Source organism: Triturus cristatus, chromosome 6 (assembly GCF_964204655.1).
Source record: "Triturus cristatus chromosome 6, aTriCri1.1, whole genome shotgun sequence".
Lineage (NCBI taxonomy): Eukaryota > Metazoa > Chordata > Amphibia > Caudata > Salamandridae > Triturus > Triturus cristatus.
Genome location: NC_140589.1, coordinates 1069256650 through 1069276837, shown reverse-complemented (window position 1 = coordinate 1069276837; position 20188 = coordinate 1069256650). Strand labels below are relative to the sequence as shown.

The window sequence follows — 20188 nt, the reverse complement described above, 5'->3', positions numbered from 1 at the left end:
TACAGTGTGATGGAAACTATCATAAATGTGTACAGCGTGATTTAGGAGCTCAAGAATATGAAATGAAGACATTTAACAGTGTTAATGTTTTTGAAATACCTTCTATTCAAGAAAAGCACATCGTGAAATTTTGCAATGTAAACTTCTGCATATATTACAGACAACGTGTTTCGTTTAGACCATGCTCAACTTTATCAGGGCTTTCTATCATTTATGATCCTTTGTTCAAAATCCTCGAAACCACAATATATACAACCACTTTACAGAAGGAAACTAAGCCCATCCTTCCTCACACCTTTTGTGTTGCTGGTAAAAAATGTTTTCAAACTGATTCTCAATGTTCTATCATGACATAAACCTTTCATAAATAACACATAGATAACAGTAATCCAAAAGTAATTGTAGAAAGATTTCCTAAGATGTTATATTTTTGATACAGTAAATAAGACAGTAGTAGCACTCTGTCACCTGAGGTTTGCATGAGGTAGACACGAAAACCATTGGCTGCAGCACCACACAAGAACACTCCACTGAGCAATGTACAGAGGTTGGTCAAGTTGGCAGTCACATCTTCAGCAGGGTTGAGATAAATTACGTCAATCACTTTTCCTAGCAAAAAGGGGGCGGACATGGTGATGACACTGGATACTGTGAGGAAGCCAATAGCAGCTGTTGAAAAACATAGAAAAAGCGGATTTAGGCTACGGGGATCATTTTGGCATGAAGACAATCAGAGTATGATCTTTCATTGATGTGATCTAGACAAGTTTCCTGCTAATTCAAAAATAGTAGTTATCTAATGTGCAAGAAATAAATATTTTACCAAACACTTGAAGCACAGAAACTATTCTTCCTAAGAACATAATCTAAACATTAACACAATTATTTGCACTGCTTAAGTTTCTACCGTACAGCAAAAATAAAAATCCCACACTAGCGTTTCTAAAAATTGTAGACTAAGTGAATGGGCGCAATTCTATGATCAATGAATGGAAGGTGTTCAATGAAAAATAACTGCTGCCATAGGAAAAAACAAAACGCACCACTGACTTCAGTATCACAGATAATTAACCACATTCAGAAAAAAGTATTTCTAGATCAGGCACTTCAAATACATTTTAAGTGAATCTTGTCAATGCGTGAGATCAACTACTTTTAATATTTAAATAGTATACCTTTAATAATCTCCCGCAGGTCCAACACAAGCTTGCTGCTCTGTTCTGAACATATTTTACTCAATAAGTTGAGGGCTCTCAGGTTAAATTTAAGGCAGTTTCTTTTGCTAATAATACCCAAATAGTAACAGGTGCCTCAGCCCAGGCCCTTGCCTTTTACCGGTGACCGGTCCACCGACCAGTCTAAGGTCCTTCTGAAGGCTTCGCTGCCTCGTCTCCTTCGCTCTCTTTCTTACTCTTGCATCTTCTCTTTCTCGGTCATCTCTTTTTTTTATTTTTTTTATTTTTTTTAAAAACCTTTATTTCTTCAAGAGTCTGGACACAGCTATTCAGCCGACAACCCGGAGGTTCGGCAGCTTCGATAGAGAAGGACAAAGAAGCGTCCACATTGCATTAAAGGAGCAGTGAAAAGATTCCATTTTTAAGCAAACACACAACAAACCCCAGCAAGGCAAAAACACTGAATGCCCATGGTGAAAGCCCCCCAGGGGAGGCCGGACCCCAATCATCTAACAGTCACAGTACTGTGATAAGAGGAAGAAGGGGGACAGCAGAGGCCCAAGAAGTCAATTAATCATATATACGGAGCTGGAAAGAATGTCAAGAAGAAAGCTGTTCCTCGGGGGGATCCAAATCAGGGGCAAGACATATTCCCCCCCTGTATTGATTCCACCGCCCCCAGATGGCGTGCCACTTCCGAGGGCGGCCTCTAGCGCAATATACTGTCTTCTCCCTGAGCATACTCCAATCCATATTTTCTTTCCACGCGGTCAATGTGGGGGGCCCCGCGGAGCCCCACAATCGCGCGATATCTCTCTTAGCGACCATGTTACCCAGAGTCACCCATTGGGTCTGTGCCGCATCGTGATCAGTGGGCCCCCAGACATTCAGGAGACAGCACCGCGCTTCCGGCTGCATAGCAATGCCTGTCACCTCCCCCATCACTGCATGGACTCTCCTCCAGAATTCCGCGATGACACCACATTCCCAGATGATATGCAGGAAAGTACCCACCATACCACATCCCCTCCTACATAGGCCTTCCTCAGAGAATCCCATATGAACCAGCCTTGGCCCCATCACATACACTCGATGCAGTATTTTGAGCTGCACCAGCCTCAGACGCGACGGGATCGCAACCTCCTTGGGAGAGGACACAGCAGACTGCCAATCCTCGTCATCCAACTCGAGTCCATCCCTAGTCCACTGGTCCCGCAGCCCCAGAAGCGTATCCGCCCGGACGTTTATCAATTTCTTGTAGATGAGCGAGATCGTGCTCTCAGGCATATGGCCATCAAGGATCCGGTCCTCCAAAGGAGAAGACTCAGGCACCTTCTCACCCTCCACGAGGACTGACCGGAGGGCATGACGCACCTGAACATAGCGGAAAAACTCGGAAGTCCCCAGCTCATACTCCTTCTGCAACTCTTCAAAGGACTTCACCCTCCCCTTAATCAGCACATCTCCGACCCTGGAGATGCCGATCAGGTCCCATTTATCAAAACCTTTTGTATGCCAAAGCCTACCCAATCTTTCAGATTCAAACAGCGGGGTAGCGAGGGTGAGCCTATCCTTCCAGCCCAGCGAGTCAGTTGCCATCTTCCACACACGCACCGCCACCCCAGTGGGCCCCGTGAGGGACGAGTCCAGGGACCGCGAGTACAACGCCCTGTGATAGTTACCACCACGCAGCAACCACCTATCCATGGCATAACCAGGGCTGAGGGCAGGGCCATAGAGACCATGATTAATCGCGCTCAGCTGGGTGGCCCAATAGTAGCGTCGAATGTCTGGAAGCGCAATACCCCCATCATACCATGGAAGCGTCAACTTAGTAATTGCTATTCGCGGCCGCCCGTCCCACAACAACGTTCGTTGGAGGCTTTTGATCTCCCGAAAGTATTTGGCCGGTACCCAATCTAGAGTATTCTGCAATGCGTAGAGGAACCGGGGAAGAGACATCATTTTGAACAAGGCAGCGCGCCCAACGAGGGAGAGCGGCAGCCTCCGCCAGCCCTCTACATCCTGCCGCAGGCGCGCCAGGGGGGGGAGCAGGTTCCTCTCATACCGCAAAGCGGAGTCCGTGGAGATAAAGATCCCCAGATACACGAAGCCCTGCTGAGCGATCTGGATCAAACAAGTTCGCGGGATCGGTGGAACCTCGCCACTCAGAACATATAAATACGATTTACTCCAGTTGATGACGAGACCCGAATTCCTACCGAAAGATGTAAGAACGTCACAGACCACTATCAGTGATTTCTTGGGCGAGGCAAGATACAACAGGATGTCATCAGCATATAGCGAAATGCGGTCCTCGTGTTCGGGCGACCATCTAAGTCCCCGTATATCCGGGTTCCAGCGTATCCACGCCACCAGTGGCTCAAGGGCGAGGGCGAACAACAATGGCGACAGGGGGCAACCTTGCCGAGTGCCCCTCCCAAGCTGAAACGGAGTCGACGCCCGGCCATTTACCACCACACTCGCAAGGGGTCCCTCATACAGCAACCTCACCCAGCTCACAAAGCCATGGCCAAAGCCGAACTTGGCCAGCACAGCCCACAAATATGCCCATTCCACCGTATCAAAGGCCATTGTGAGAGGCCACAACGGCTGGTTCACGCAGCGTGCCCGCCCTGGCGATTACGCCATGAAGGCGCCGAAGGTTTAACGCGGTGTTACGATGCGGAATAAAACCGGATTGATCCGGGTGGATCAGGTCTCCAAGTACCCTGATCAATCGGGCCGCAAGGACTTTAGCCAGAATCTTCGGCTTGGCGTTAAGAAGTGAGATAGGCCTATATGAGGCACACTTATCTCGGGGTTTACCATCTTTGTGTATAACAACAATTGTCGCCAGTCGCTGATCCAACGGGAGGGTCCCACTCCCCCGCGCCTCCACGAACATGGCGCGCAGGTGAGGGGCAACCCTATCCGGAAACAGCTTATACAGGTCAATTGGCAAGCCATTCGGGCCCGAGTTCAGCGCGCGGATAGCTCCCGCCACCTCATCGACCGTTATGTCTCCATCCAAATCGTCCCGATCTACGTCGGAAAGACAGGGCAAAGCGATATCACGCAAAAGGTCACGCGAGTCCTCGGGCGGCCTATCCGACACTGAGGCATAAACCATACGGAAATAGTCCGTGAAGCACTGTACAATCCTCTCAGGTTCCACAATCACCTCTCCCCCCTCTCCCGTCAACTCCGGTACTACTCTATTAACCCGTTCTTTTTTGTCCAGCCAAGCTAGGAGTTTCCCGGCCTTGTCACCAACATCATACAAGCGGCCCTGCTGTTCCCTACTGAGGGTCTTAGCAGCATTCGTCACCAGGTCCTTATACTTGGCTTGCTTCAAGCTCAGCTCATGCAGTGAGGCCTCTGTAACCTCCTCCTCTAGCGCTCCCTCCAAAGCCACGATCTCCTCCTCAACCTGCATAACCTCGCCATCTCTCCGCCGCTTGGCCGCCACTACAAGGGAGAGGGCCTCCCCTCGCAGCACGGTCTTAAATGCTTCCCACAGCGACACTGCCGAGTCCACGGATCCCTGATTATCCTTGAAAAAGTTATCAACTGTCTTCACCAGTGCGCTGCGCATCTTGGGGTCTCGGAAGTACCAAGGGTTAATAGGAGCCACTCTTCCCCCTCCCTCACGGCCAACATCCAGCCTGACCCACACTGGCGAATGGTCCGATATACCACGCGCCATGTGCCTGGCCTCGGACACCATTGAGGCATGCGCAGCCAGAGTGAGCAGGTAATCAATCCTAGAGAGGCTACCATGCGCTCCGGAGTGGAAGGTGTATTGGCTCTGTGTGGGGTGCCGGAGCCTCCAGCAGTCTATCAGGCCAAGAGTGTCAAGAAAGTCTGGAAGCCACTTCTGAGCCCCCCCTGTGTCTCTGGGCGGGTATCTATCCAGCAGCCCAGAGCCGACAGCATTGAAGTCACCCCCCACCACAAGCATACCCCCCGGGAGATCCAGCAAGGCCCTACCCAGATCTGTAAACGTGGAGGCCTGCAGGGCCGGCGGGACATAAACCGAAACTAAAACCAAAGTTCTTCCTTCCCACCGCTCCGCCACCGCCACAAACCTCCCCCTATCGTCAACAATGGTGGAATCCACCTCAAATGGTAGCGAGGCTCTGACTAGGATGCCCACACCCCTGGACCCAGAGAAAAATCCCGAATGTGCTATGAATTTATAACCCTTCCTATTAAGAGCATAGCACGTGTTACCTATAAGGTGCGTCTCCTGCAGTAGGGCGACATCCGGCAATGACCGTTTCAGGAATTGCAAAACAATCCCGCACTTAATGCGATCCCCCAAACCATTAACATTCCAGCTAATAACACTTAAACCCCTACCCCCCATCCCCAAACATAAGGAGGCCCACCCCACACCCGAAGAGCCACCATGGAACAGTCCTGAAAATAATCAATACGCCTTGCAGAAACAAACCCCCCAACAACAAACCCAAAATCCCAACTATCCCCCCCACCCTGCACCCCTGCTGCAGCTTACAAAGCCCCCCCAACTTGCAGTGTGCCTGTCGCCCTACCAACCCCAAAATCTACAAAAAGTACCCTAAGGGAGGAAAGAGCTCCCCTCGTCCTCCCACAACCCTCCGTATTTACTGCATTCTGTTCAAGTCATTAACTAGAGTCAAATCGAGTCAGTCCGGTTCCGAAGACATCAACCTTGTTCATCCCGGCCACTGTCCCCGTCTGCGGCAGTGTCCTCTCCCGTCCGTCGTCGGGGCAGAGCGTCCAGCCATTCATCGGCCATGACAGGCGACTCAAAAAAGAATGTTCGGTCTTCGTACACCACACGTAGTCAGGCAGGGAAGAGCATGGCATATTTCAGTTCCCTCTCCCGAAGCCGCCTCTTCACCCCCAGGAAGCCCTGCCTCTGCCTCTGCACCTGCTGGGTGAAGTCAGGATAGAAATTCACCGAAGCGTTCTGGAAGGGGACCGGGCCCGTCACCCTCGATGCTTGCAGGATAGCGTCCCGATCTCGAAAATGAAAGAGCCGGGCGACAATCGGTCTCGGTGGGGCTCCCACTTTGGGCCTACCACCCGGCACTCTATGGGCCCTCTCAACTGCGAAAAACTTTCCAAGACCCTTAGGCTGCAGATGGTTAAGCACCAAGTCCTCCACTAGCAGGTCTACAGAAGTCTCGTCCGAGGACTCCGGGACCCCGTTAACGCGCACGTTGTTGCGCCTGGCCCGGCTCTCAAAGTCCTCCAGCCGACGGGCGGCGAGATCACTCTCGGTCCGCAACTTACGGACCTCGGTCTGTAGTTCCGAGACATCATCAGCGAGGCCCGTGGTCTTGAGGTCCAGGGTTTTAACTCGTTCGTTCGTTTTGCCCAAATCCGCGCGGATCAGATTAACGTCCACCAAGATGGCATCCACTTTGTGCACCAGGGCATCAAACTGTCTCCCAATCGAAGTCTGCAGCCCTTCGAGCGCGCCCATGACATCCTGGAGCGAGAGCTCCGGGGCCAAGGGTGAGGCAGTCTTCTGCGCATCCGGCGACTGGCTCGGTCCACCCGGTGATCCCTTCTGCTGGGCGTAGCGGTCCATATTATTGGCCTGAGTATAGGCTCCCCGCCTGGTGGCCTTAGGCTTCAGCCGATCCACCTCTGCTTTGCCCGACATGGTTGGCTCAAGCAGGTCGGTTCAAACAGGATGACCCTCTTCCAGCAAAAGGAGGCAGGAGTGCGCAGTCCTGCGATGGGCCGCCAGAGTAGCGTGCAGAGCGTCCAAATGATAATAAAGCAGCCGAGAGCACTCCCTGGGCAGGGCCAACAATGGGCGAGAAAGTGAAAGTGAAAGGATGGGGACCTCCGTCCGGTAGTTCACACCTCGCCTGGCCGCTGTTGTTCAATTAGAGGTCGGGCATCCTGCCAACTCCAGCCCCTGGCCTCCCTCGGAGATAGGCCTCAATCTTCCGCCATGCATAACTCCGGTTCCCGGTGGGCGATCCGACCGCGGGTAGCATCAATCGCCTCCCTGACAAGTCATCTGCACGATGCCATGCATGCAAACAGGATTAGAGACAGGATAGTCGACGGAGGGCACGAGGGTCTCGGGAGCTCAAAGCTCACGCGGCCATCTTGGTCAAGCGCTAGGCTCCTCCTCGGTCATCTCTTAAACTGCTTTTTCCCCTTTTCACTTCTCAAGCTATTTATTTTCTTCTCGCAAGCCATTTTTCACATTAACTCTTTTGCCTTTCACAGTTTCTGCTTTAGCGTAAGCTCTTTGCAGCCCTTTTTAGGTCGAGTCTATAGCCGCAGTGTGCATGCACTGCTCGCTTTGCGAGGCATGCAGTAATGGAGTATGGAGTGGAAACTCAGTGGAAGCTCCTCCCACTGACCGCCCATGTTTTTAATTGGCTTGTGTCATTGTTTTTCGTAAATGCTGCCATCTAATTGATTATGAGGCTTGTTAGTCCCTCCTTACTATGGCCACGTCGTCATTTGTACACTCCCATGGCTACTGGCCCCTTTACTTAGTGTTACACAGTACGGTACGAGTTATTTATACTGTGAGCACTACTTTGTCCATGCCTTCTCGCCCCCTTCTCCCCCGTCCCCCCGCCTGCACTCCGGTTGTCTGTGCCCCCCCCCCCCCGTTGTACGTGAAGCAATGCAATAGGTCTCGCTTAAATGCAAGTCCTATTGCATTGCAAATGCTTTTGCATTTAGGTCTAGCCCATAGCGGCAGTGCCACTCTCCAGCGAAAGGCACATGGCTGTGCCGCTGCCTATCCTTCCCGGCTGCACCCGCCCAGGGGACCCAACCAGATACTGCAGCGCCGCCGCTTCCCCAGCACAGAGCAAGGCCGAGGCCAGGGAGGACACTGGAGCCCGGGCGCTGCTGGCTCTGTGTTCAGCCCCCTGCAGCCCACTGCGCATAGGAAGTCGCTGCTTTGTCTTCCACCTTCCTTGGCCCCACATCAACAACATTCAGATTGCTCATTTAAGGCCGCTTGACATTTTCAGTTAATTGCCTTCTGTTGCTTTCCCTTTGTGTCTCCCTGTTGGTGTGCCACTCCATGCAGATAATAGGTGTGTGTGTTTAAGAGGCATACGCAGTGTATTTGGTGGGAAGTTAATGTCATGGTAAGTGTGGCATCAATCACACTCCCTTGGTAATTTATGCCCAGGTCTCTTACCTACACGCAGTTAGTTTTTAGACCACGCCTAGCTAATAGTCCCACGTGACCGGTTATTAGGAATATCTTCCACCTTGTGGCTGGACAGCAAAGTGTTTTTGACAGCTGTCCACATCCGCTACCATTGCTGGTACACACATCCCTGCCAGGGCCCCGGCCACAGCCATTCGCTCGAATTCCCCTTGAACATAATCCGGTTCCCTTCGCAGCTCCGAGTACAGGTCTACTTGAAGGGATGTGTTTCTTTTTCAAAATTCTACATCACTTGCCTATCACTAAATGTTTTTCTTATATGAAAAACACATTGCAGTATCCATTGAGTAATGGAGAAGAGCTGTGGTATAACGGCCAGAAGTTCTAGCTTTGGAACCAGTGAACCAGGTTAGAGTCCCGGCGTCGGCTCATCAATATTCTGTGATTCTGCTCAAATCAATCTCCCCCGGCCTAATAAACAATAAAGGAATCTAACCTTGCTTATTGTAATATCATTTAAAGCGCTAAAGTGCCCTTGGCTAAATTCGCGCTATACAAAACAGAAAACTAAACACATGTTGTAGGGACGAAGACGAATACTGCACGATGGACACTTTAAACACCGTTGGGAGAGTGAAGATGGGAGGGGCATATCTGTGACAGTGGGAGCCTAGCGGCTATGCTTTTGCGATCTCGCAGCAAATCAGTCCACATGCTTCTATCAGTAGGACAGATGGAGCCTTATTTTGTTAGCAAAAAAGGCTGCACAAGAGATGGAGGAAGGAGCCGCGCTCATTCATCCTCAGATAAGGACGGGCTGCGTAGTGCACAGCCTTGGCATTGCTTGGCTTGTTTCTAATTATGTATTGTACCACTGCCAGCTCTTTAGTGTGCTGTTAAAGGCCTGCTTTACCAGTCTTGATAGTTGAAATAATTGAATTGCATTCAGATAATCTTAGATTAGGCAGGATCTGCACACATTACGTGCTACAGCCAGGTTTCCCTCTGGCGATGCGGGTTTATCGCCAGCTATCTGCGGCTCTGTTATCAGGGTGAGTTTTAATCGCACATTTAATGCCGTGTTCGTTGCACTGTACCAGATGAAGGGTAATTTACACCCCTGAGCGGGCGCATTTACAAGATTTTTTTAGTCCTAGGTTGAGGTAGACACATTGGTTATTTTGTGTGAACTTCTGCCACCTACTGGTGGGGGTGGCAAACTGTCACAGAGCGGTTAACTTACAAAACGGTGTGCAGTTGAAGGTTAATCGGTGAACATAGCCTGTGGCCACTGTAATTATGTGATTCTGCGGATGGTACATTTTCCTCCTAATTATGGTTTTGCCACATTGGCGTCTATTTATATGATAACCTGCTGCATAATCTTTAGATTTTAATAAGGCCTTTCCTTAAGGTTGACTGATCACCTTTCTGTTGTCTGTTGCTGTATTTTGTTGTTAAACTAGTACTAATGAGGTGAGGACTTTGCCCAGACAGTGTTAACATATGTAACAAGCATGTAACAAGCATTTGCAATTCAAAAGGTCTCGCATTTACGCGAGATTAAGCTATTGGCATTGTAAATGACAATGCCTTTTATTTAGGTTTTAAAAACGAAAACAAAAAAAAAAGGTATTGTCATTTGGAATGTCAATAGCTCAAACTAGCGTAAATGCGAGACCTATTGCATTGCCAATGCTTGTTTTGCTTTGGCTCTTCTTTCACCCGTTTCCAGCTTTAACACTTCCGTTTCACCCTGTTTTCGGCTCTTTGCTTTAGCTCCTTTCAGCCATTTTATACTCAACTCCATCTGTTTCAGCGAGTTTCTGTTTTTGCTCTTTTTTCAGACTTTCAGCCTTTTTTCTCCATTTCCTGCCCGTTTTGGTCTGGTCTTCAGCTAGTTTTTGCTTTCAGACCTTTTTTCTCTTCAGATCTCCTCTGCGCACGTTTGGTTCTACAACACCCTCCTGTGCTTTTTTCCCACCTCCCATGCTCTTTACCTACTCTACCACGTCTTCCTGCTTTGCTACACAGCCCTGCCCACCGCTCCCCTCCTTTCCCCATTCTAGGACCTATTAAATGGCAGCCGCTGCACTACTGCACAGTGGACACGTGCAGCAGGTGTGCCAAAGACAAGCCCAACTGCACCCATCGCCACAAATCCTTACCCAACCTCCCACAGCGATATATCGCAGCGCTCTTCTGCTCGTTCAACCCAGCACACCTCTCCCCCACAGCTTCAGCACAGCACACCACAGTGGGGGCCTTCACCTACACCCACTGCAACTTCACTGGCAGCTACCAACCCACACCCCCCCACGTATACCCTAGCCCCAACAACTCTACCACACAACACATCACGCAATAGCAAACCAACACCCCAAAACTCACTCTTATTCATGCTACTCAACAAACACTCACTCAGCAAACATGCAACCAAAATCTGGGACTTGCTGGGCACTAGAGAGCCGCCGAGCAAGATGGCCGCACAAATATGAGGCTCCTACCCAGGACAATCACCTGCCAATTATCCTACTCCCCCCGGAGCAACGAGGGGCAGATTAGCTATGCCTTAAGAGCTATTTATGTGTAGACGTTGACGCACTGAAAATAAGTTACAGAAGCCAGTCTTTGCATATGCTTGATTAAATGAGTCAGGCTTTGACACTAATGTGCTGTACTTTAATATGTAGATTGTGTGTAGTCTCCTTACCCCTTGCACAGCAGTGAATTAGTTTTTGTAAGCCGCTAGGGATAGTGTTGCTTGTCTAGAATCACACTGAGTCTGTGTGCATTTGGGAACCACTGTGAGAGAAGTATTTGGTAACATCGTGTATTTGCTGCCAGATAACGGTTTTAAAAACTGTCTTGTTGTCAAGTTTTAGTAGCATTGGAAGGCAGTTTTTGCTTATGCTTTCATTAAATGAGTCAGGCTTTGACACAAAAGTGCAGTCCTGAAATATGTAGATTGTATGCAGTTCCCTTATCACTTCCACTGTAGTGAATGAGTTTTGGTAAACTCCTAGGGATAGTGGTGCGTGTCTAGAATCACACTGTGAGTCTGTGTGCATTTGGGAACCACTGTGAGAGAAGCATTTGGTAACATTGTGTATTTTCTGACAGATAACTTTTTTAAAACCTGTCATGTTGTCAAGTTTTAGTAGCATTAGAAGCCAGTCTTTGCTTATGCGTTGATTAAATGAGTCAAGCTTTGACACTAATGTGCTGTACTTAAATATGTAGATTGTGTGCAGTACCCTTACCTCTTCTAGACTAGTGAATGAGTTTTGGTAAACTCCTAAGATAGTGTTGCTTGTCTAAAATCACACTGAGTCTGTGTGCATTTGGGTAAGGATTGTGATAGAAGCATTTGGTAACATCGTGTATTTTCTGACAGATAACTCTTTTAAAACCGGTCATGTTGTCAAGTTTTAGTAGCTTTAGAAGCCAGTCTTTGCTTATGCATTAATAAAATGAGTCAGGGTTTGACACTAAAGTGCAGTACCATGTACTATTCTCTTCACTGTGCCAGAACTGAAAATTTTAAAGTTTTACCCAGGCACTGTCCTAGCAGTAGTCTGAACATTTTGTCAGTTTCCAAGTACTCATGTTGTGAACCATACATTACCACATAGACTGCTTCAAATGTCTATGCAGTATGCATGCAGTCTTCTAACATACTATACACTTGTCTTTCACACCTTCAATTCCCTATTCAGTATCCATACACTTCCAGGAAACACCCTGTCACTCCCTTTGCACTCCTCTAGTGACCCATTCAGTACCAAGTACTAATCCATTCACTGTGCCAAAAGCCAACCACTTATAAATTCACCCAGGCACTCTCCTTGCTGTACTCTAATCATTCCATCAGTTCCCAAGTACTCATGCAGTGAGCCAGGCCTTAGCACATAGACTGCTTCAAATGCCTATTTACTATGCATGCAGGCTTCTAACCACCTGCACAGTTGTCTTTCACACCTTCAATTCCCCAGTCAGTATTCATACACTTCTAGCAAACACCCTGTTACTCACCCAGTGTGTCTCCTTATAGTACTGTAATCATTCAGTCAGTTAGCATGTAGTCTTTTAGTGAGGTAGGCTTTAGGGCGTGAACTGCTTCAAAGTAGTATGCACTATGTATGTAGTGTTTTAACCATCGTCACACTTGTGGTTCAGGGCTATAGTTTCTTAGTCAGTTTTTATATAAAATGTGTTTGTACAGTAATGGAATAGTATACATTTGAAAGTTATGAATATACATTTGTGATTCTTTTTTACAGATACTGTTTTTCCAACGTAAAAATAGAGAAATCATGCCAGAAAAAGAAAAGAAACTCAGAAAGGCGCAGGAACTGGAGTGTTTCTCATCCGTTTGCACTCTTCTCGTGCAAGATTGTTTGGATGAAGGGTCCTTAGGTGTTTCATCATACTTGCCGTGCCGTACAAGTATTTCTTGTTAGGATAACCTTGCGACAGAACTCTTTTGCAAATCTTGCACGTGACCAAGGTGGCATTGGTCTTTGTTTGCCCCTCGGGAAAAGTAAAAAAATTCCACACCACCGAAGAAAAACGTTGTGGGCGTAGTGCCTCATCCAAAAAATCATCCTTAGATTCAGTGAATATTTTAAAGCGACAACATTTACAGTTTTTGTAAGTTAAACTTATAAAATTTTGTTAGCCGTAAGCATTTTATATATCTGTGATTTGTATCTTGTGGTATTTTGCTGAGAATAGCATGTTGTTGTTTTTTTAACAATCTTTGTGATTGTTTTTTTTTGCCCGCTGTTAAGTGATTAGTACGATTGAAATCACTATTTTTAGTGAAATTCAATATATTCTGAAAACAGCAAAAAAGGCAAACAAATTACTTTGTGGCAATTATGCTGTGTTGTAAAAAATGTATTATTTATGACATGTTATAATATTTTTTCATTTTCTTTCACAGATCCAAATTTTAAAATAAGCAATTTATATGAATTTAGATTGCAATGAAAATCTGAAAAAAATGTATACCATTTTTTATTCCTATTACTGTGAAGATAAGTTTAACTAAGTCTCAATATGCACAATGAGGAGGTCTGCAAGAAGCTACAAAGTTGAAACACGTTTCTAAAAACACTGCTAATACCTATGTAGTTTTGAAATCTGGCCATAATCAGATATCCTGTGACCTGCAAAAAAAGAGATTTGAGGGGTTCATAATATTTCCCATTGTGGCTATTGAAGGACCGCAATCATTTCAATCATTCTTCTTTGAACATCTTTGCAGACAAAACTCTGTGCTTACCTTCTATCATTCGCAAGGAATTTTAAAACCGGAAATACGTCACTTTTTGTAACATAGTTATTGCGCAAGACACTTTCATATTTACAAAGAGAGGAAAAGGTACTCTGTGCACTTTTTACACTCCATGTAAATACAACCGCATTATACACACCAGTTTTCGTTGAAAGGGTGTTCTATAAGTGTTGTTGTGCATGATTGCACTGAATACTCTTAGAACAAGACACATGTCTAGATTTATCAGAAATCATAAATCTCGATGTGTGTGTGAATGCTGCACCATTCTAAAATTGGTGTAGGAAAGCACAACAAGGAGAATTGTTTTCATTTCGCCACATTTTTATATCTTCAATGCATGCTACAATGCTCAGCATACATTGAAAGAGAAAAATGCCTTTACTGATTGTTTTTGAGCAGGAAGGTGTGTCTACCTGCACAAAAACAAACAGCACATGACACAGATATCCTTGCACTATGGTGCAAGGGTGCCTGTGTCACCACATGGCTGCAGTTTAAGCAGCCGTGCAGAGGGAAGCATAGATTTGTAACATATTTATGTACATATGTTGCATCCCTGTGCTTCGGAAGTACTACAGCACACTGCAGTTAAAGAGGTTACTGTGTGATGCTGCAGCACTTCCTCATAGTTCTGCACTTATACATTCACCATACGCTACTAATGCATTCATTCAGTCAATTACATACTACACATACATTCATCAAAACTTTCACACACTAACAAATAAATGTAGCTCTTTTTTTAGACCAGGAAAGTTAGTTCTTGCAAGAACTTTTTTTGTCTTCTTTTTTGTTTTTTATTTTTGGGGAGGGTTTTCTGAACAATTTGTAAATTTTTTTGGTTTTTCTGCAAAAAAAAAAAAAACACGGGAGGAACCAAACAATGAACTTCAGGGAACAATAAAAAAACAGACAAACAAAAAAAAAAACTAGCAAATGTGACTTTCTTGCCGGCGGCAGATCAGATCGATCGACTGCTCACCGTAGCACAAAGTCGCATTGCACTTAGTGCAGAGCACTTTTAAAAATTTAAATTGAAGACGGATGTCCAAATTTTGGGCTGATCGATGCACTCTTGAAGTGCTCGGCTGCGATGAGGTGGAAGGCGCAGGAGTGTTTCTCATCCGTTTGCACTCTTCTCGTGCAAGATTGTTTAGATGAAGGGTCCTTAGGTGCTTCATCATACTAGCCGTGCCGCACGAGTATTTCTTGTTAGGATCCCCTCGCAACAGCACTCTTTTGCAAATCTTGCATGTGACCAAGGTGGCATTGGTCTTATTCTGCCCTTCGGGAAAAGTAAAAAATTTCCACACCACTGAAGAAAAACGTACTTTCGGTTGTGCCTCCACCAAAAATTCATCCTCAGGTGTATGAGGAGATGCAGGTGATGCCTGCTGCCCTGAAGCCATTTTTAGTTGAAAAAAGTTAAAGCTAAGTGTAAACTTAGTCTAAAAAAGTCTTCTTCTCTGCAAAGAGATGCTCCTCCAAAGAAGGTCAAAGAAGAATGATTGAATTGGGTGGGGTCTTTCAATAGTTAGAAGAGGAAGTATAATGAACCAATCAAATCTCTTTATGCAGGTCACATGGGATCCGCGCACCCTGAGCATACGCAGCACGCACCCAGCGCGCATCCGCGAAATTAAATAAAAAAAAAATATATAGGATTAGATGTAAAAATATATTACTTTTAAGACTAGTTTACAATTTGTCTTCAATTAATATTCACATGAAATACATATATACATATATATATATATATATATATATATATTACCTACTGGCGGTCGCCAGTAGGTAGTTATAGTTAGGACCCTGTTTCCATAGGAAATCCGCAACATTCTATTTGGAATAACTTTGGCGCCGGTCGACGAATCCTCGCAAAATTTTCAAAATAGGTGGGGCGCTACGCTCCGCTCCTACCCTGAAAGTCTCGGGGGGATTCGTCAAGCAGGGGCCGAGAAAAAAGGGGGGTCCCAAAACGCGTTTTCCCCATGCATTTTTCCATAGGACCTTTAGACACAGCTACAGCCCGAACGGCTGAACAGAATTACTTGAAAATTGGCAGAGAGGTAGCCATAAGGTCAAGGAAGTGCCTTTTGCAGGTCTGGTGTAAATCTGTTCAGTATTTCCTGAGAAAATAGCATTTAAAAGCATATATATATGTGGGCGGAGCCTAACCACACATCTCATCCTGAGATCTGATTGGCTGTCAGCACTTCATCCAAGAAGTGTTGGCAGCCATCTTGGGACCAATATACATGATAGCACCTCATTAAAAAGCATTGCAGTTAATAGAAGGTTTTAAGACTTTAGTTACATTATAAATCATTTGTTGATGGTACCATACTCATTTTAGGAATTGTGGTATGTTCTAAGGTGATTTCACCATGTGAAAAAGCCTTCTGCTGGGATATCATGATTGAGAGAAAAATATTTTCTCATGCTTTTACCACAGAGGTTTGGAAGGTGATCTATAGGCTAAACTGAGAGCTTATTTTCTGTAAATACACATTATCTTTCTCAGTCATGTGAGAATGAAGTCTGACATTCTCAGTAAAACATGTACATCCAACAAGGGCAGAGACTGTCAGTTGATTCCTTTGTGTTCTACTGCAGCTTCCCAGAGTGTTCCAAAGAACTACTAGAGCGCTAACAGTCCTACTTATGATAAACGTATGGCACACCTGAAGCCATCTTGCTTGGATTAAAGTGGTAACTCTTAAAACATTTAATTTAAAAAGGAACAAAATGAGGGGGTTCATTTTTCCATAAAAAGTATGATTAGTGCTGCAGAAAGAAAAATTAGGGCACATTTTGAGTGACTTCTCAAATCCTCTTCTATTTCATTAAAAAATTCTGACATGCAGACTGAAACATGCACTTTCAATACCAGCAGCAGTTTTCCCTGGTGAGCAGTAGCTTTACTACAGTGATCTAATGAGCAAAAAGAGTGCTAACATTCTGAATTTATGGCAAATGTGTGACACATCTGAATGCCTTCTTGATGGAATCAAAGTAAAAAACTGAAAGTATTTCCTACTGAGGAGACTGCAGTAAATGAGGAAATTAGGAAACTTCATAACAAATAAGTCTCCCAAGATGGCCACCAGAGACAAAAGAGCCCAAATGTAGCCCAAATATCACCCAGATGTAGCCCAAGTATAGCCCAATGACAGAATGTCCCAGAATGTTCTTAAAAACAACTAGAGCGCTTACTGTCTTCATTATGACAAAAGTATGGCACACCTGAAGCCATCTTGATTGGAATAAACTGGTAACACTTAAAACATTTAATTTAAAAAGGAACACAATGAGGAGGTTCATTTTGCCATAGAAATTATGATTAATGCTGAAGAAAGAAAATGAGGGCACATTTTGAGTGACTTCTCAAATCCTCTTCTATTTCATTAAAAAATTCTGACATGCAGACTGAAACATGCACTTTTAATACCAGGAGCAGACTTCCATGGTGCAGTAGTTTTACTACAGTGATCTAATGAGCAACTAGAGTGCTAACATTCAGAATTTATGGCAAATGTGTGACATATCTGAATACCTTCATGACGGAATCAAAGTAAAAAACTGAAAGCATTTCCTACTGAGGAGACTGCAGTACATGAGGAAATTAGGAAACTTCATAACAAATAAATCTCCCAAGATGGCCACCGGAGACAAAAGAGCCCAAATGTAGCCCAAAATCACCCAGATGTAGCCCAAATATAGCCCAATGACAGAAGTGTGCAAAACACTTATTATTTTGTGTTTTTGCAGTGTTATATAGTGCAGACTTGTCAGGTATTGGAGTGCTTTACATGAGCATTGGTTACATCACACAAGAACAAATTCATTTTGGTTGTAGACATGGGGAGACTAAGTGATTTGACCAGAATCACAGAATGTCGAGCTGAAGCAGAAACTGCAACCTGGTTCCCCAGTTGCAAAGTCTGCAGTTCTGGAAGTAACACCACATCCTCTCCCCTAAGTGCAACATTTAATCAAGTGGTCAACTGGATAAAAAAACATAAAGATAACAAATAATTTAAAAGTGCTTTGTCGCTATTTGAAAACTCAGAAAATATGTCCTTATTTTAGTCTTTTAGAGCACCAACCATAATTTTGATGCCAATAAGACCCTCTCATATATGTAATTTCTAAAGGAAATGCTCTAGGTATTACAGTTTTGATTACATCATGATGATGTCAGGCGTTCCACACTTTTGTAATAAATATAGAATGTTAGCAATCTAGTTGTTCATTAGGATACTGTTGAGAGGCAGAGGCCAGGGGCACGGACTCTGAAAATTGAAGGCAGGTAGGAGGGTGCAAAGGCAACAATTTAACCACACTGAGCAGGCAGGAAGGGCCGTGGAAGCACAACAGACTATGGAGGGCAGTGGAAAGGGGGGCAGGGGCAACAAACCAACAATACAGGACTTGCAAGAGAGGCTGTTGGAGGGAAGATCTATTACGGGTCAAGGAAGCTAGGGACGGTCCCCAGATCCCCGGGAGCCACCACAGAACTGAGCAGGAGAGTGAGTCAGGGACAAAAGGGGCACCTTAATTTGAGCCGGGGTGCCTAGGAACGCTTGCTCCAAAAATGAAGAAAACAGACATATGAGACATGGAATTGGAGGCAGAATACAATGGCAGTTTAATGAGAAGATGCAACTTCAAAGAAACCGCAGAATAGAGACATAAAGTACAAAATACAGAATCCAGATAATCATACAGCTGTCATAATATTCTCTGTATCTCAATTAATGTACTGACAGAGAGAGAGAGAAAACACATCTATAAATGCATCATGAGAAACAAGTTACACCAAGGAAAATGTTACCTAGGAACACTCACGTTTACTCTTAGAGCAAGCATTCCTGCAATTACAATACAAAATCTTTTAAATGCAAAAGTAAAGAGAACAATGGTTAAACATAACATGACATTTCATATAGGTAAAATAGAATAAGATACTTCAAGCAAAGCAGAGCAAGACATTTTAAGCAAAGGAAGACAAGAGCTCCCAGCTCTTGGGGAAAACCTGCACTGCCTGTTAACCTACATACAGACGGCGAGGTAGTCCGTCGATATCTGTGGGTGCTCCCTTTTTATATCATTTTGTGGGCTCCTTTGCACGCTAGATCTACCTACGTATGCTACCCAAAAGCTTCGTCTGCAGATTTTACCAGACATTTCGTCATTTACCCACTTAATGCTGACAATGGACTGGGTGAAAAGGTCAGTCTCTCAGGCCAATCGCTTATCGTAAGTTCCATAGAGCAAGGAGAAAATAATGGGTATTGTACGGGAATTCAATATATTCATGTATAAAATCTCCTCAGTTCTCCTAACTTGACGCTCTGCGGTTGCTACTTCCTTAAAAGCGGGAAACCTGCCCAGGAAGCAAGTACCAGTCCAGGATGCAGCCTACTGTATGTCGACAGCTTCAGGGGGATGTTGAACTTTGATACGGAGCACTCGGGTAGGGTGGGGGCTACTAGTTTGGATCAGAAGGCCTCGCAGACCTGCCTTCAGACTGCTATACACTAAAATTGCAGAGCTATGGTCAATTCAACAAAGAGGCCTACATATTGAACAGAAGGGCCTACACAGGGGTTTTATGCTGGCTGAGTGGTAAGGATGTCTCAGGATAATTATATAGCAACACAGGACCCGCTGGTCAATTTAATACGGCCTACAAATGCAGCTGGCAGGGCAAGGACAAGGGTCTCATACTTCAGGTGTGGACAGAACGGGCCAGGGGCCCCCTGTGATACAAAATCTACCCTCCTTCAAGGCTGTGGCAATGTAATAGACCATTGTGGGCAGAAGGAAGAGGCAATGGTAGTACAACCATACATGCCAACAGACCCGATTCAGCCAGGAAACGTCCAATGTTTTTAAGCTCAAATGGGCTTTATTTGATCTGTCTCCTGTCTACAATATCCTCTTTTTTAATGTAACTCAAAGGGGAAAATCAATACCCCAGTTTTTATTCAAAATCTCCCTCTTACCAAGTTCAAAATGTTCGCAAGTATGGTACATTGGATCATGGAAGGAAATGGGATAGGGACATGGACTTGGATAACAGAGGACAGGAGGGACATGGAGAGGTGCACCAAACTGACCCTGCAGGGCAGGCATCAGGGTTTGCAGCAGCACAATACACCACACAGGGCATGCAGGACGGGAGTGCAGCACAACAATCCATAGAAAGCAAGAGGGAGGGGACAGGACCATGCACATGGACAACAGAGAACAGAGGGGCAAGAGGCAATGGTAGCTAGCTGACCATAATGGACAGACAGGAGAGAAAGCTGCAGCATAACAGACCACAAAGGGCAGGAGGGACGGATCAGGGGCATTACAATGGAACAGACAAGCCAGGAGGGAGGGAGTAGGGCTGGGGGCAAAGGGGCAGGGCAGGAGCAGCAAGATAGCCATGGAGGTCAGGCAGGATGGGCACTAGAAGCAAGACACACCATGAAGAGCAACAGTGAGACTGTGATGGCATACACACAGACCATGGAGGGAAGGTGGGAGGGGGTCAGGGGCAGC

At 45.7% G+C, this 20188-nt stretch overlaps 1 protein-coding gene across 2 annotated transcripts in view; it reads right to left on the bottom strand.

The window, feature by feature from the left end:
• ABCB10 (ATP binding cassette subfamily B member 10) overlaps positions 1-20188 on the bottom strand; it is a 945933-nt gene that overhangs the window by 824119 nt on the left and 101626 nt on the right. For both annotated transcript variants that reach the window (XM_085611934.1, XM_085611935.1), the window contains exon 2: positions 469-669. In XM_085611934.1, the coding sequence (XP_085468060.1) occupies positions 469-669 (201 nt within the window). The remainder of the gene's footprint in view (positions 1-468; positions 670-20188) is intronic.